This window comes from Notamacropus eugenii, chromosome 1, assembly GCF_028372415.1.
Source record: "Notamacropus eugenii isolate mMacEug1 chromosome 1, mMacEug1.pri_v2, whole genome shotgun sequence".
NCBI classification, from domain to species: Eukaryota; Metazoa; Chordata; class Mammalia; order Diprotodontia; family Macropodidae; genus Notamacropus; species Notamacropus eugenii.
The window spans coordinates 450,272,353-450,288,046 of record NC_092872.1 but is presented as its reverse complement, the minus strand read 5'-3'; the positions used below and the strand labels follow the sequence as shown (position 1 = coordinate 450,288,046).

The window sequence follows — 15,694 nt, the reverse complement described above, 5'->3', positions numbered from 1 at the left end:
CATCTTGTGAACTAAGATAGTTTTTACATCTTAAAATACAACTTTATTTGAGAACAACTTTATTTGAAGATGTAAAAACCAGTTTTTTTAGCTCATAGGCCATATAAAAACAGACAGAAGGCTGGATATGGCCAGTGGGTTATAGTTTGCAGACCCTTACTGAAGGTTAAGATATCATTCAGAAATCCAGATCCTATTGTCAGACACCATACTCTTAAGTACCTCTTTGTTTGTCATGTAGATCACAATCTATCCATGACTCTTAGCCCTGTGTAACTCTTATCTGTATCTTTCCATAAATTTCCCAGAAGAGATCTACCTGACATGCTGGGGACCTTCTTATAGTTCTTCTGATATTGTGTGTATGCCAATAGTGGATATGGACCATACTTTGGATACCCTGCTAACTCCACTGCAACCAGCTTCACACCTCACAACTCAACTGAAACCATTCTCTTCAAAGTTATCAATTATTTCTTCATTTCAAAATCCAATGGCATTTTCTTCACCCTCATGCTTCTTTATTTTCCTGTAACATTTGACACTTTCTTCTCTGGATTTTTGTGACACTGCTCCTTCTTGGTTCTCCTCCTACCTATCTGACCTCTCCTCAGTCTCCAACACTAGATCTTCATGCATCTTCATGAGTGTTCCCCAAATTTCTTTTCAGGGCCCTCACCCCTTTTCCCTCTCTTTTTTTCATTCTACAATCCTGTATCACCAAATGTCTACAAAGCATCTAAAACTATCTCTCACCTCTGGGCCTTTAGACATATTGAGTTTGACATGTCTATGGGGCATTTAGTTGTAGATGTCCAGTTCCTCTCTCCTAAGCAAAGTCCTTTTTGATGATCCTTCAGTCATTAAGTACTTTCCCCATCATATAACTTATTTTTATAAACTTTGCATTTACTTAGCTATGTACTTATCAGTGCACATGCTCTATTTCCCCCTCTAAGAGCTCCTCAAGGGCAGAAACTATATTATTTTTATCTTTTTTATCCCTAGACCTTATACAAGAGTCCCTTACACAAAACCAGGTGTGAATTAGAGGTAGTAGATCTCGCAATGGATAGAACACTAGCCCTGCACTCAGGAAGGCATGACTTCAAATTCAGTTTCATTTACTCACTAGGAGTGTCAGTCTGGGCAAGTTACTTAACCTTTGTCTGCATTAGATCCTAAATCTATAAAATGGGGTTATGATAGCCCCTACATCTCAGGGGTATCATGAGGATAAAATGAGATAATGCTGTAATATGCTTTGTAAACCTTAAAGTGGTATATATAAATGCTAGCAATCATCATCATCATCATCATCATCATCATATTTTTATCTAATTTAATTTAGTTGAAATAACATAGAAATATTTGGTTCACTGGATCTACTGTGAAGAGGATAAGGGCTCAAATCACAGTTCTACTACTTCCTACCTACGGGACCACAAGCAAATCACCTTCCCTCTCTAGTTTACTTTAAGGAAACTGTAAACTAAGAGGTTTAGACTAGATGATCTTTAATGTTCCTTCTAAATCTAAAATCTTATGAACCTATGAATACATAAAGGTTTCACATGGTCAGAAACATAAGCTCACTTAGACTGGCTGTGAAGACTTTGAAGCTATGCTCAACAAGTCATTCCACTGTTCATGCCCTTTGACCTTGTTATACCATAACTAGATCTACATCCTAATGAGATAAAAGAAATAAAGGACCCACATGTAGAAAAACACAGCAGCTTCTTTTGTGATGCCAAAGAATTGGAATCTAAGGTGGTGCCTGTCGATTAAGGATTGGTTGAAAAAAATTAGTGTATGAATATAATGGAATATTATACCATAAGAAATTATGAAAAGGATAGTTTCAGAGAAGACTGGGAAGACTTATATGAACTGCTATAGGTGGAATAAGCAGAACCAGGACAATTTATATAATACCAACAACATTTCAGGAGAAAAACAACACTGAAGGTCAAGCAGAACTGGTGAACTACCTCTTTGTTGTCAGTTCTGCTACTTACTAGCTGTGTGATCACAAGCAAACCACTTTCCCTCTCTGGTTGTCAGTTTGGAGGAAACCATAAAATAAGAAGCTTAGACTAGATGAGGGAACCTGCGGCCTTGAGATCACACGTGACCCTGTAGGTCTTCAAGGGTAGCCCTTTGACTGAATCCAAACTTCGTAGAACAAATTCTCTAGTAAAAGAATTTGTTCTGTAAAACTTACACTTAGTCATAAGGCTGCACTTGAGGACTTGGAGGGCCACAATCCACCTCTGGACTAGATGATCTTTAATGTTCCTTCCAAATTTGACATCCTCTAATACTATGAATACATGCCCAACAATAGTTCCAAAGGATCACATGTTACCCACCTCCTGACAACAGAGAGATGGTAGGCTCCAGGTGTGGAACAAGACGTACACTTTTAGATATGTCCACTATATGCATTTATTCTGCTTGACTATGCATATTTATTACGAGTTTTTTTCTTCTTTTTTAGTTGGGTAGGGGATAGTGATAGGAGTGTTCACCTTTCTACCCTCCTCAAAAAAAGAGAGAAAAGACAGTCACTAAATCATTACTGCCACAGAAAAGAACAGAAGGAAGACTAGAAGGAAACACAAACAAGACAGTTTTGAGAGTCATATGTTGAATTTATCATATCTTTAAAAGGAAAAGCAAGTTGTACATAATAGAAATTTATAGTTTCAGGTACAACGGTCTTTTTCTGTTTTGCTTCATATATGGAAATACTAATTTTAATTCGTGTTGTTTAAGTTCAGAATTAAAACAAAGTAAGGCTTCAGTGCTGTGTGGCAAGGTTACAGCTTGGATGATGAGACTGACCATTAAAGTGATAAAAATAATCTTTTTCTATTCCTAGTGTTATGCTAAATTATGTGGGAGAAAGATTTTAAATACTTTCAAATCTGTTCATAACAGAACACTAACTGCAGTTTCAATTATATAACCATGAGACTCCAACTGCAAGTTCTTGTCCTTCTACCATCACATCATCCCTCTCAAACCTGGTCTTTGCCCTCATTAATACCTGGTCTTGGAATAACCTTTGATTCTCCTCTTTCCCTTTGTTTACCCCACCCCCTCCAACAATTTGCAAAGTCCTATGAATTCTCCATTGGCAGAATTCCACTTGTGGACATCCTCTTCCCTACTAATATATCCTAGGTCAGGCATTCACTTCTCCCCTGGACTGTTTTAACAACCTTTTATCTACTCTCTCTTTTCCCATTCTTGTCCATCTACAATCCATTCTTCATAGAGCTGCTACAGTAAAAAGCCTAATGCAGATATCTGAGTATGATAACCCCCTTCACCAAGACAATCAATAGCTCTCTGTTGTCTGTACCATAACATGAAACATTCTGGTCATGTCACATTCTGGCTCTATTTTACCTTTTCCCAGCACTCTCTGTTCTTGCCAAATCAGGCTACTCATTTTTCCTTAACCTCACTGTGCCCTCTCACCTCTAAGAATTCACATAGTCCATCTGCTATGACAGGAACATACTTCATCTTCATTTCTTTCTTTGACATCTATCTTTTACTTCAAGGTCATGGTTAGCTGTCATCTCCTTTCTAAAGCCTTCTCAGATGTCTCCACCCCTGCCTATTCCCTATAGGTTTCACAACCACATTCCTAGACTCTAAAATTCACATTTGCCTTTCCTTCTATCTCTTCTTTGACAATCTGTCCCTACCTCTTAGCATTCTGCCTCATATCATACTGAACTGTGTATGACACTCCTCTCTGCCCTTTAAACGATAAGCTTCCTGAAGGCATGGAACATGTTGCTTTTCATCTTTGTAGCCCATTCTCAGTCATTACTATAGTACATAGGAAGCACTGAATAAATGCGAGTGGAATTAAATTATCCATTTGAAGTTGACATATTTTGTGCCACATACAATATTTAACCACTGCACTTCCTGCTCAAAAGTCCCTACTCCTCTTTGTTAATATCATAGATTTCTTCTAAAAGACTCTTGAAAACAAACACAGGGACCTCATAAAATTTCTGATCATCAGCATTTCAGATTTTATAAAAATAACTCAGTCCTCTGAGCTCCTTGACTTACATAAATCATGGTGGGGGGTGGGAATGGCACCCCTGTTAACAGGGAAGTAATCAATAATAAGTTTTTGACTTCCAGTAAAATCACAGAACACAGAATGCTAAAGCCAAAAAGTACTTAACTCATAATCTGAAGGGTTCTTAAAATATTGAATTCTAAAACAAGAAGAAAACAAGATAGGATCCTAGTACAGAGACTGTTAGAGTTGGAAAGAACCTTAGAACATAAAATGTCAGAGCTTAAAGGCTTAGAGAGGTTGAGTGACTTGGCCAAGGTCACAAAGAAAGCTATTTCTCATTTTGTGATTATTAAGCAAAAAGTAGTCACTTATTTCCCTTCCTCCCCCAAGAAAGAAATGGAAATGAGAATTAACTTACAGCCCATGTTTTTGTCAGTCTGAAGATGGGAGCACTCTGTAATGCTGATACCACAGACATCAGAGAATGAAGATTGTTGAGCTCCAGAAGTTTCTGAAAAAACAACATAAAATAGTTTACTTCATTTCTGCCAAAACAACGTAGCTAAAAACATTACTCATGAAATACTGCCAAATGTCCTTTTTCTAAAATTCAATTAAAATGAACAAAAACTCACAGACAGATTACTTTTCTAGGAAATCTATAGGAAACATCACTGCCCCCAAATTACTGCAAAATAAGCTTCTATTTCCATATTTTTAGGATGTCATGAGCTAATGATTCAAAGTACTGGATAGAGGTCTTTTTTTCCTATGAAGACTGCAGCTAGATTCTTACAATGCTATTGTTTTCCTTTTAAACAAGTTTGAACAGTATGATACCAGAATTTTAAAAACAAATATTCTCATTATGCCAAAAATACCAACATGAGCTATCTCTGGTTACCAAAACATTCAGTAAATGATAGGAATGCCTAAGGAAATATTTTATTAAAATGTAGTAATATGTTTCAGCTAACAATACAACACCCCATTTCACTAATCATTTTGTCCTGTTCCTTTATGATGTCCCAGACTACAGAGAATATTTTGGATTCATTTCAATGTTAGATAAATTTCTTGACCTGATGTGCAAATTGGGTTGATGGGGGAAGAGCAGGAGGGAGGGAAGGGGTAGTCAAACTTAGCATAACATCCATACTGAAAAATTCAGAGGTAGGGCAGAACCTTTCTAGTTATCAAAATCTTTAAGCTAAATTAATTACAGTATTTCAAGGATATATGCTTTTATGCCTGTGGATTTTCTTTTCACGCCCATGGACTGAAATTCAGTCTTAGAGAATTGCTGTTGTCAAAAAATAAAAATCCTTCCTTAGTTGACTATCCTCCCAGTAATCAGCCTCTATGCCCTTAGCTGGGCTGGGATACTATAAAGCAGAAATGGAGAGAGAATATATTTCAGATATAGGGGGTGGCCTGTGGAAAGAAAAAAAAAGGGAAGTGGGAAAGACAATGCTAATTTGGGAGCAAATACGTCAGTTTAACAGAAATACAGAGTCTATGACAAAGACTAATAATGTTCAATAACCCCAGAAACTTGGGCTGGAACCAGATTGTGAAGGGCTTTAAATGAGAAGCTGATAAGTATGTGCCTTGTCCAGGGAGCAATAGGGAACCATTACAGTTTCTTGTTCATAGAATTGACGTGGTTATACTAGCGCTTTCGGAAGATAATTCTGGCAGCTAGATGGAAGATGAGTTAAAGAGTGTGGAGATTTTTTGTTTACCCTTACCAAGTTTCATATTTGAGGATGATACACCCAGCAATTCCTTGGAATGATTCAGTGTTAATAAACTAGAATTAGTTATGGTTGCCTACAACAAGTCAGTATCTATGTTGGTCTAGGGCCAGCATTGTCTACAGAATCCCACTAATGCTTCTGGATATAACACATGGGTGCTTTCCTCACTCTTCTCTACTAATCCACATCCTTATTCATAGTTTGGGGCCCAACTCAAGTCCTGACTGCTCAGCTCACATTGATCTCTCACATTTCTGAATTCCTGAAGTACTTAACCAATTATGTACATTTTTTTTCAGTCATATCCTACTCTCTGTGACCCAATTTGAGATTTTCGTGGCAGAGACATTGGACTGGTTCTACATTTTCTTCTCCAGCTAATTTTACAGATGAGGAACTGAAGCAAAGAGGGTTAAGTAACTTGCTCAGGATCACACAGCTGGTAAGTGTCTGAGACCAGATTTAAACTCATGAAAACAAGTCTTCCTGATTCCAGGCCTAGTGCTCTACCCATTGCAAAGTTGCCCCAAAGTACTTAACTATACCACACAATAAACTATTTCTTTGTATCCTGGTATTTTATTTTTCTCTAATTATTTCTTCAACATAAGCCTTAACAAATGTTTGCTAAATGAATGAGTTTTGGGTGACAAACTGAATACCTGTAGGATGTATCTGAACTTTTAAAAAATATATTTCGATAATTGCATTTCAATATAATTGGTTCCCTTTGTAATCCTATTCATTCTATTGTGTCCTTGGACCTCTTCTCTTCCTCCTCTACTCAATCTTGCTTGGTGATCTCCTAAGTTCCCATGGGTTTCAATTATCCTTGTTATATAAATGATCTGTTTATCCAGCCCTAACCTTCTTTCTGACCTCTAATTGCACATGACCAACTGCCTCCTGGACAACTCAAACTGCATGTTCGGTTGATATCTTAAACTCAATATATATAAAACCAAATCACTATCTTTCTCTTTCCCTTATTCCTAACTTTCCCATCCTCTCAGTCATCCAGGCTCAAAACCTAGGTCTCATCTTGTACTCCTCACACATCACACAAGTCAACCTGTTGCTAAGCTCTGTTATTTCTATCATATTAACATCTCCAATATACATCCCCTTTTCTACATACAACATACACACACACACACACACACACACACACACACACACACACACACATCAAATCTCTTCTCATTCTAGTCCCTTTTCCGTTCAATTGCCAAAGTAATTTTCCTATAGTACAAGTCTAACTATGACACTCATCCACCCCCTCAATAAAATCTAGAAACTCACTACCACTTTCAGAATCAAATAAATATAAAATTGTCTCTTTGGCTTTTAAAGTCATTCATAACTTGGCCACTTCCTATCTTTCCAGTCTTCTTAAACTTTACCTTGTTTCACATATTCTATGACACAGCAATACTTTTGGCCTCCTACTCTTTCTACCCTAGAATACTCCATTTTCTGACTCCATACCTTTCCATTATCTCCATGCCAAGAAGTCTTTCTTCTCACCTCTGCCTCCTGACTTCCCTGGCTTCCTTCAAAACTCAGCTCAAATTTCACCTTTTGCAAAAGGTCTTTCTTGATCCCCACAATTGTTAGTGTCTTTCCTCTCATTTACCCTGTATAAATATGACACACACACATATATGTGTGTGTATGTGTGTATGTGTATATAGCTGTTCTCTACTAAATGTGAGCTCACTGAGGCACAGGTTGTGGTTTTGCCCTAAGCACAACACTTAGTACTTAGTCAATACTTAATAAATGTTAATTGCTTTAAACACATGCTTTTCCTCTTGAGATTTGATTTCAAGATGCCAGCAAGTTTCTTACCATATAGCCACAGCTTTTTCCATGTTACCTTTATGCTAGATGTGTCTTATCTAGAGGAGATGCAGATATCTGTATATATTGCCGGTATTCATTGGTTCAAATTGACTTTTCTAGAAGCCCAACACCTTTACTGTCTATCTTATATTCAGCAATTGAGGTGCCTGACACATTCAAAATTACATACTTGTCAGGTCCAAATGATATTTTTATATTATTAGAGAAAGATTACATAAGATGAACATGTTTCAAATGTTCTTCTGTGAATCCACCTAAATCAATTACATCCATAAAAATAAAGCAACTTATAAAATGTTTTGATTCAACTACGTCTCTAACTTGGAAGCCACACTTTGGTTTTTTGGAAAGATGGTAATTGGTTTAAAGTTACACAGAACAATAATGCATCTCTCTGAGAAATAACACATCTTATATCAATTGCTCTAGATTTTTTTTATTGGTGGTGTTTTTTTAAATAAGGATGGTTTCCATGTGGAGATAGATACCCTAGTATTTTTGCTACATTTGGGTCTGTTGGTTAGATGTAATATCACTGAGTTGTAAGAAATGGCAGACATAATGAATGCACAGAAGCACAGAAAAGAGTTACCTGAGGGAGTGAAGCCAAGATGGTGGAGTAAAAGTATGGACTTCCTAGAGCTCTCCCTGTAAGCCCAACCGAATATCTGTAAATAATGAGTCTGAACAAATTCTGGAGCTATAAAACCCACAGAATGATGGAGTGAAGCAAATATCCAGTCCAAGACAGCATGGAAAGTCAATAGGAATCATCTATCGCACCCCAAGTGCAGTCCAGACTGGGCTGCGCCAGCACAGACAGGACCTGACCAGGCTTGGGGAGGAAGGATTGAATCACTAGCCCCTGTGGTAGTTTCCAGACTTCACAACCCCAAAATTGTAAGGTCAGTGGAAAAATGTGTCAGGCCTGTGTGAGAGAGAAGAGTGTTCTGACCCCAGTCCCAGGGTGGTGAAGGGGGTAGAGAAGCAGTCCCAGCAGGGGTAGAGGCAGTATCTGTTTCTAGAGCTCTAGGCCCACAGATTGTGGGAGGATCAAGTGGAAATACACCCTCCCACTCCCGCTGGAAGAAGAGAACTACCTTGACAAAGAGCTCAAAAATCAAGTAATGATTGGGGAAATGAGCAAAAACTGGAAAAGGAATCAGATTAAAGAATCTTACTTTGGTGACAAGGAAGACCAAAATACACAAACAGAAAAAGATGACAAAGTCAAAGCTCCCACATCCAAAGCCTCCAAGAAAAATATGAATTGGTCTCATGACATGGAAGAGTTTAAAAAGAATTTTGAAAATCAAGTGAGAGAAGTAGAGCAAAAATTGGGAAGTGAAATGAGAGTGATGCAAGAAAATAATGAAAAACGAGTCAACTGCTTGCTAAAGGTGATCCAGAAAAAGGCTGAAGAAAATACAATTTTAAAAAATAGACTAACCCAAATGGCAAAGGAGATCCAAAAAGCCAATGAGAAGAATGCCTTAAAAAGCAGAATTGGCCAGATGGAAAAGGAAGTCCAAAGTCTAATTCTTAAAGATTAGAATGGAGAAGATGGTAGCTAATGACTTTATGAAAAATCAAGAAATTATAAAACAGAACCAAAGGAATGAAAAAATAGCAAACAATGTGAAATAACTCATTGGAAAAATGACAGATCTGGAAAACAGATCCAGGAGAGACAATTAAAAAATTATTGGACTACGTAAAAGCCATGATCAAAAAAAGAGACTAGACATCCTCTTTCAAGAAATTATCAAGGAAAACTGCCCTGATATTCTAGAACCAGAGGGTAAAGTAAAGGGTAAAGAATCCACCAATGCCTCCTGAAAGAGATTCCAAAAGGAAAACTCTTAGGAATATTGTAGCCAAATCCAGAGCTCACAGGTCAAGGAGAAAATATTGTAAGCAGCCAGAAAGAAACAATTTGAGTATTGTGGAAACACAATCAGGATAACACAAGATTTAGCCATTTCTACACTAAGGGATCATATGTCTTGGAATATGATATTCCAGAGGTCAGAGGACCTAGGATTAAAACCAAAAATGCAGCAAAACTGAGTATAATACTTCAGGGGGAAAAAATTGTCATTCACTGAAATTGCCATTCAGTGAAATAGAGGAGTTGCAAGCAGAACTGAATAGAAAATTTGACTTTCAAACACAAGAATCAAGAGAAACATGAAAAGGTAAACAGGAAAGAAAAATCATAAGGGACTTACTAAAGTTGCACTGTTTACATTCCTACATGGAAAGATAATATTTGTAACTCTTGAGACTTTTCTCAGCATTAAGGTAGTTGGAGGGATTATATACATATAGACAAAGGGCACAGGGTGAGTTGAATAGGAAGGGGTGACATCTAAAAAAATAAAATCAAGGGGTGAGAGAGGAATATATTGGGAGAAGGAGAAAGGGAGAAATATAATGAGGTAAATTATCTCTCACATAAAAGAGGCAAGAAAAGGTTTTTTTCAATGGAGGGGAAGAGGTGGGAGGTGAGAGAGAAAGAGTGAACCTTACTCTCACTGGATCTGGCTAAAGGAGGGAATAACATACACACTCAATTTGATATGAAAATCTATCATACAATACAGGAAAGTAGGGGGGAAGCAGATGAGCAGGGTGGAGTTGGGGGGGATGATAGAAGGGAGGGCAAATGGGAGGAGGGGGTAATTAGAAGTAAATACTTTTGAGGAGGGACAGGGTCAAAAGAGAGAACAGAATAAATGTGGGCAGGATAGGATGTATGAAAATATAGTCTTTCACATTATGACTGCTATGAAAGTGTTTTACATGACTATACATTTATGACTTAGACATTATTGCATGCCTTCTCAGTGGGGATGGGTGAGGAGGGAGTAAGGGAGAGAAGTCGGAACTCAAAGTTTTAAAAATGAAAGTTAAAAATTGTTTTTACACGCAACTGGAAAATAAGACATACAGGCAATGGGGTATAGAAATCTATCTTGCCCAACAAGAAAATAGAGGGAAAGGGGATGAGGGAATGGAGAGGTGTGATAGAAGGGAGGGCAGATTGGGGGAAGGGGTAACCAGAATGCATAATCTCTTAGGGTGGGTGAAGGAGAGAGAAGGGAAGAAAATTTGGAACTCAAAATCTTGTGGAAGTGAAGTTGGAAACTAAAAATAAATTAATTGATTGTAAAAAAAGAGTTACATGAATAGATGCAAAGTGAAGTAAGCAGAACCAGGAAAACAATTATATATGACTACATTATATACTATATAATTATATTATATACAATTATGTAATGACTATGTTAATGTAAAGAAAAAGAATAACAATCACAAAATATCAACACTGAATGATATAAGATTATAATTATAAGGAATGAACTTAAATCCAAAGAAGAGAGATGAGAAAGTAACTCTCTTCATTCCTTTGCAAATATTAGAGGCCACAGCTATGGAACATATCATTTAATATCTGATCTTTCTTTTTCCATTTGTTGATTTGTTTTGCTGATTTTTTTCTCTTCTTCCTTTCATAAAAATAATTTGCTCTAAGTATATCCAGATCATATAAAAAGAAGAGATAATTAAAATCTATTTAAAATAAACTTTTTAAAAGTTTACATTTTATGAAATGGAGTCCAAAGCTTTATGATAGTCAATAAAAAGCAGAATAAATGTCATATTGCTTTCATGTGACTTGTTCAATAATTGTTGAATTAATAATAAATTTCTCCTTACACCTCTAGGAATTTTTGGCACACACATTTTTTCTTCTTGGCCAATATATTGCTTTCTTGTAAGTGTTTATGGATTTTTTAAAAAGTGATACAAGCAGTGAATGCCTTGTATAAAAGACATAAATACTAGGTTGACTTATATTAGAAGGGGTCACTGGTGTTCTCATCATTTGGTAATAGATGCAATGCGATGAGGTAAGAAAGATGAGACAGGTTTGCCTCATAAAGGAAACTGGTGCAGTTGTAGCAATTTCCTAGCAATTCTTGCACCTCTGTGAAGTATTAAGCCAATAATAATTCACCTAATCCAACTCCAATACTTCACAGTTGCAGAAAAGCCAGAAATTCAGTCATCTGCATTGCTGAAAGTGCTCCACAGTTCATTATATTCATTGTATTCAAGCTGTCTCTTTCCCACTTGATCCTTCTGGCTTTTCCATTGTGTTGGACTCCTTGCCACCATACATTTTGTGCTTTGCACAGTTCTGACTCCTTGCATTGCCTTAGCCTCTTAACTTTGCTTTCAATGACTAATTAAAGGAATCTAGAATTGTTGATATCTTTCATTTTCTGGATTCTGTTCCACAAGTTACATCTGTGTTGCCTTTAGTTGAATGATATGTCCAAGTTTCTGAGTGTACCAGCTAGATATAGATGTTAGCTTCAAATGACTTTCTTTAGATCTTTAATAGGTGTCTAAAGTGACTTCTGCCAAAGTGAAGGATGCCTGTCATTCCTACAGAGTATTCACTGACAATTCCACCTGTCCTCCTGTGACTTTTGCCATGGAAAGAACTTTTACATATGCTCTTGTGCACCGGTCCTGAAATGTTTTTATACTCTCCTTCAAATATTGTAGGAGAATGAATTAATTCATGATAGTTACAGCAAATGCCAGTTTTGTGAAATGCTCTGTTTTGGCATAGTCGATATGCTAACTGATGTCATGCTATTAAACTCAAAAATGGCTTTTCAAAATTCCAGTGAAAGTTTGTCCATCTCATTGTCAAAAATCCTTTAAGACACTGGTATTTTTTTATCATTTGTTTCATTATTAGGCATAACTTCTACAATTTACATTAAGTGAATATCTCAGTTGACTCAGCTTCTTCAGATTGTAATAGTTCCTCAATATCATTTCCTATTTCATCTAATATAGGACTTGGAATAGAGTCTTTCTTATCATTGCCTTGCACTGGTCAGTAATACATTATTGTATAGCTTAACATAGAAACAGGTAAAAATTAGTATGAAGCCCTTGCCCATAACTGGTAGATCTGTTTCCAGCCTTGGTAGGAAAATAGTCTTGGTGCATAATAAAAGTACAATATAATCAGTCCATTTCATATGTACTTGTGGTTTGTCCGCTGCAGAGGACAGTACCATCCACCCTGCACTATTTGCAGCAGGGAGAGTATTGTCATATTATATTTCTGATGTGTTCCAGTACATCTTGATACCTTATGTACCAGAATATGAATAAGCACCACTCCCATAATTACTGTTATGTTCTCAGAGTATATTCTCTTTTGACTCAGAATCTTGGTTAGCCTTCCTCTACTGTGCAGTTCACTGCTAACCTCTCCCACAATGGATTATGGGTTTGACTCTGGTTGTTATTATTAATTATAACATCATTGTTATTACTATCGTTACAGGACACTTCTCTCACAACAACCCTATGAGGTAGTAGAACTGTTAGTATACACATTTTACAAAGGAGAAAATTAAGACCTCAGAGAGATAAAGTGTCTTGCCTGGAGTCACAGAGCCTGCAAGAGACAGGGCCAGAACTCAGTTCAGTTCTTCTCAGTTCAAAATCCTACCCCTTCTATTACATCCCATGGTCATTAATGAATATTTCTTGAGTTTACTTAAGTAGAAGAGAGACAGAGGAGGATAGAGGCAGAGGAAGAAAAAAAAACACCAGAGATAAAAGGAATATTATAAGGGTTATTAGGGAACCAATCAGGAGATCATGCTGAACACAAACAGTCCTTGTGAATGAGCATGACAGAATTCCTTTGTATGTGAGTTGCTGGAGCAGTGTCTGTTTTTCATGGCTCCATGCACAAACAACAGACTCAGCTATGCAATCCGAGGCTTAGTCATGAAAGACTGCAGCGCACAGCAGACACTTCTAGAAGCCAGAAACCAAAGAAATTCAAAGTGATAAGCCACAGAAGTCAGCAAAATGAAAGCCATTCATCAAAGTAAAAACCAGTGCAAACTGAACCCAAACTCTCTTGAGTCTGGATGAAGAGATGACAATAATGCATCAGGAAATGATAACTTACCTTTGCTATCTTCACGAAATGGCTCAGGATTTCCGCCCTTATTTTTAAAGTCTGTGCTGTCAGAATCTCCCGCACAACCCAAAAACTGACCTGGAGAGTCAAAGACAAACAGCAAAGCATTCCATTAGGCTTCACAGTATGGAGGTCATCACAGAAGACTCATAGGATGAATATCCAGAGGGACATTATGAATGGTTGGGCTGAGAATGCCCTGCCCTCCATTTCGTTTCCCCTCATTGCAAAGAAAATTTCTGCTTGAGGTAGAAGTAGAACTACTAACCCCACTGGCCCCTTTCAACTCTGAGATCATATGTTTCCACTGAGTAGGGTTAAAAGACATCAAAGAATGTAGAATGTTAGAGCTGAAACAGATACTAGAATGCAGACTGTGAAACCTAAAGGGGACCTTAGAATCTAGATTATTCTATATAGAAAGAACCTTAGAACAGAGAATGTTAGAACAAAGAGCAGAGAAGGTTAGAATTGGAAGGGTTCTTAGAGAACAGAATGTTAGGGAAGAGAGAGAGAGATTGGGGTAATATCTAGATAGTAAAAAAAAAAAAAAGATAGAAATAAAAATGTATTTTTAAAAAAGAAAAAAAAAACATGTTAAAATTGTAAAGGAGCCTAGAGATTATGTAGAGCAGCTTTCTCATTCTACAGATAAGGAAACCAGGTAGGCTAAATCACATATTCATGGTCACAAAGCTAATAAGCTAATAAGGGATAGAGTTCAAAACAAAGGCTTATTGAAAGAAAAGAACAAATCATGTTCTTTTCTCCCAGAGATTTTCTTTATATTGAGCTTAAAATTTCTCCCTGGAACTTATTCACATTGTTCCGGTCCTGGTTCTGCCCTCTGAGGCCTAACAGAACAGGTCCGATCTGTCTTCCACATGACAAATGGTAAATACTCTAAGACAGAGACCATGCCTCTAATCTCTTCCCCCCTCTAATCTATTCCCCATGCTGCCATAGTAATGATCTTCCTAATTCACTGCTCTGATCACATCACTCTCCTGCTCAGAAATCCTCAGAGGCTCCCCACTGCCTAAAGAATAAAATATAATTCTCTCAGCCAAACATTTTAAGCCTTCTACAATTTAACTGTAGCCTACTTTTCCAACCTTATCTTATCACTACAAATCCAGGCTAGAAAAGGGACATAAACAGGAACCACCCCCTGAACCCCAGTCCATAAAAAATCATACCATTTTAAAACATAGAACACAAAACTAGAATTATAGAGTAATAAGAAATTCCTGAACCTGAGGAGGGTAAAGTGGGGAGGGACATTAATTCATTCAACTCTAGTAAATTGCCCTGGGGCTCAGCTATTAGTGGAGGAATAAATAAAAACTTACCCAAGCTACTGGGGAAAGAGGAAGGGAAAAAGCATTCATATGGCACCTACTACTCCCTCTTCTCCTTACCAAGAAGAGTCACCTTCTGGCCCCAGATCTCAAGAAACCAACTCCCACAACCCCTACCCTGGAGTTGTTAATTCCAACTCAGCTTTGGCACTAACTATCCTGATTGGTATAAGTGAATGGGTGAAAACTAACTTAGTCCATTATATCTAGTAGACACCAGACCATACTTCGCATTCTATCCAGTCATCCCTGAAGGAAGCAGGGCCTCCTCACTGTAGGCATCTTGCCAGTTGCCCTTCCACCACAAACCTCAACCATTATTATTGTGAAAGAATGTGACAATGCTCTGACCTAAGACTAAATGCCTATTGCCTGTGATTACCCAGATCAAAACTCCTTTCTCTGGCCTTCACTTTCCCTCCCATGTGTGGTATTCCCTCTACTAGATTGCAAAGTATAAACTCCTTGAGGGTAGAGATTGTTTCACTTTTATGAATATGTACAAACCTCACACAAGACCTTGTATGTAGTAACTGCTTGATAAATGTTTGTTCATTCATCAATACTTTTATTCATAGATTGCTAGAATACAGAAGGTTAGAGTTAGGTTGAACCT

The 15,694-nt window shown here is 37.3% G+C and overlaps 1 protein-coding gene across 6 annotated transcripts in view; it reads right to left on the bottom strand.

The window, feature by feature from the left end:
- RALGPS1 (Ral GEF with PH domain and SH3 binding motif 1) overlaps positions 1-15,694 on the bottom strand; it is a 658,499-nt gene that overhangs the window by 422,230 nt on the left and 220,575 nt on the right. For all 6 annotated transcript variants that reach the window (XM_072631953.1, XM_072631952.1, XM_072631955.1 and 3 more), the window contains 2 exons: positions 13,706-13,795; positions 4,479-4,571 (listed from right to left, as the gene is read on the bottom strand). In XM_072631953.1, the coding sequence (XP_072488054.1) occupies positions 4,479-4,571; positions 13,706-13,795 (183 nt within the window). The remainder of the gene's footprint in view (positions 1-4,478; positions 4,572-13,705; positions 13,796-15,694) is intronic.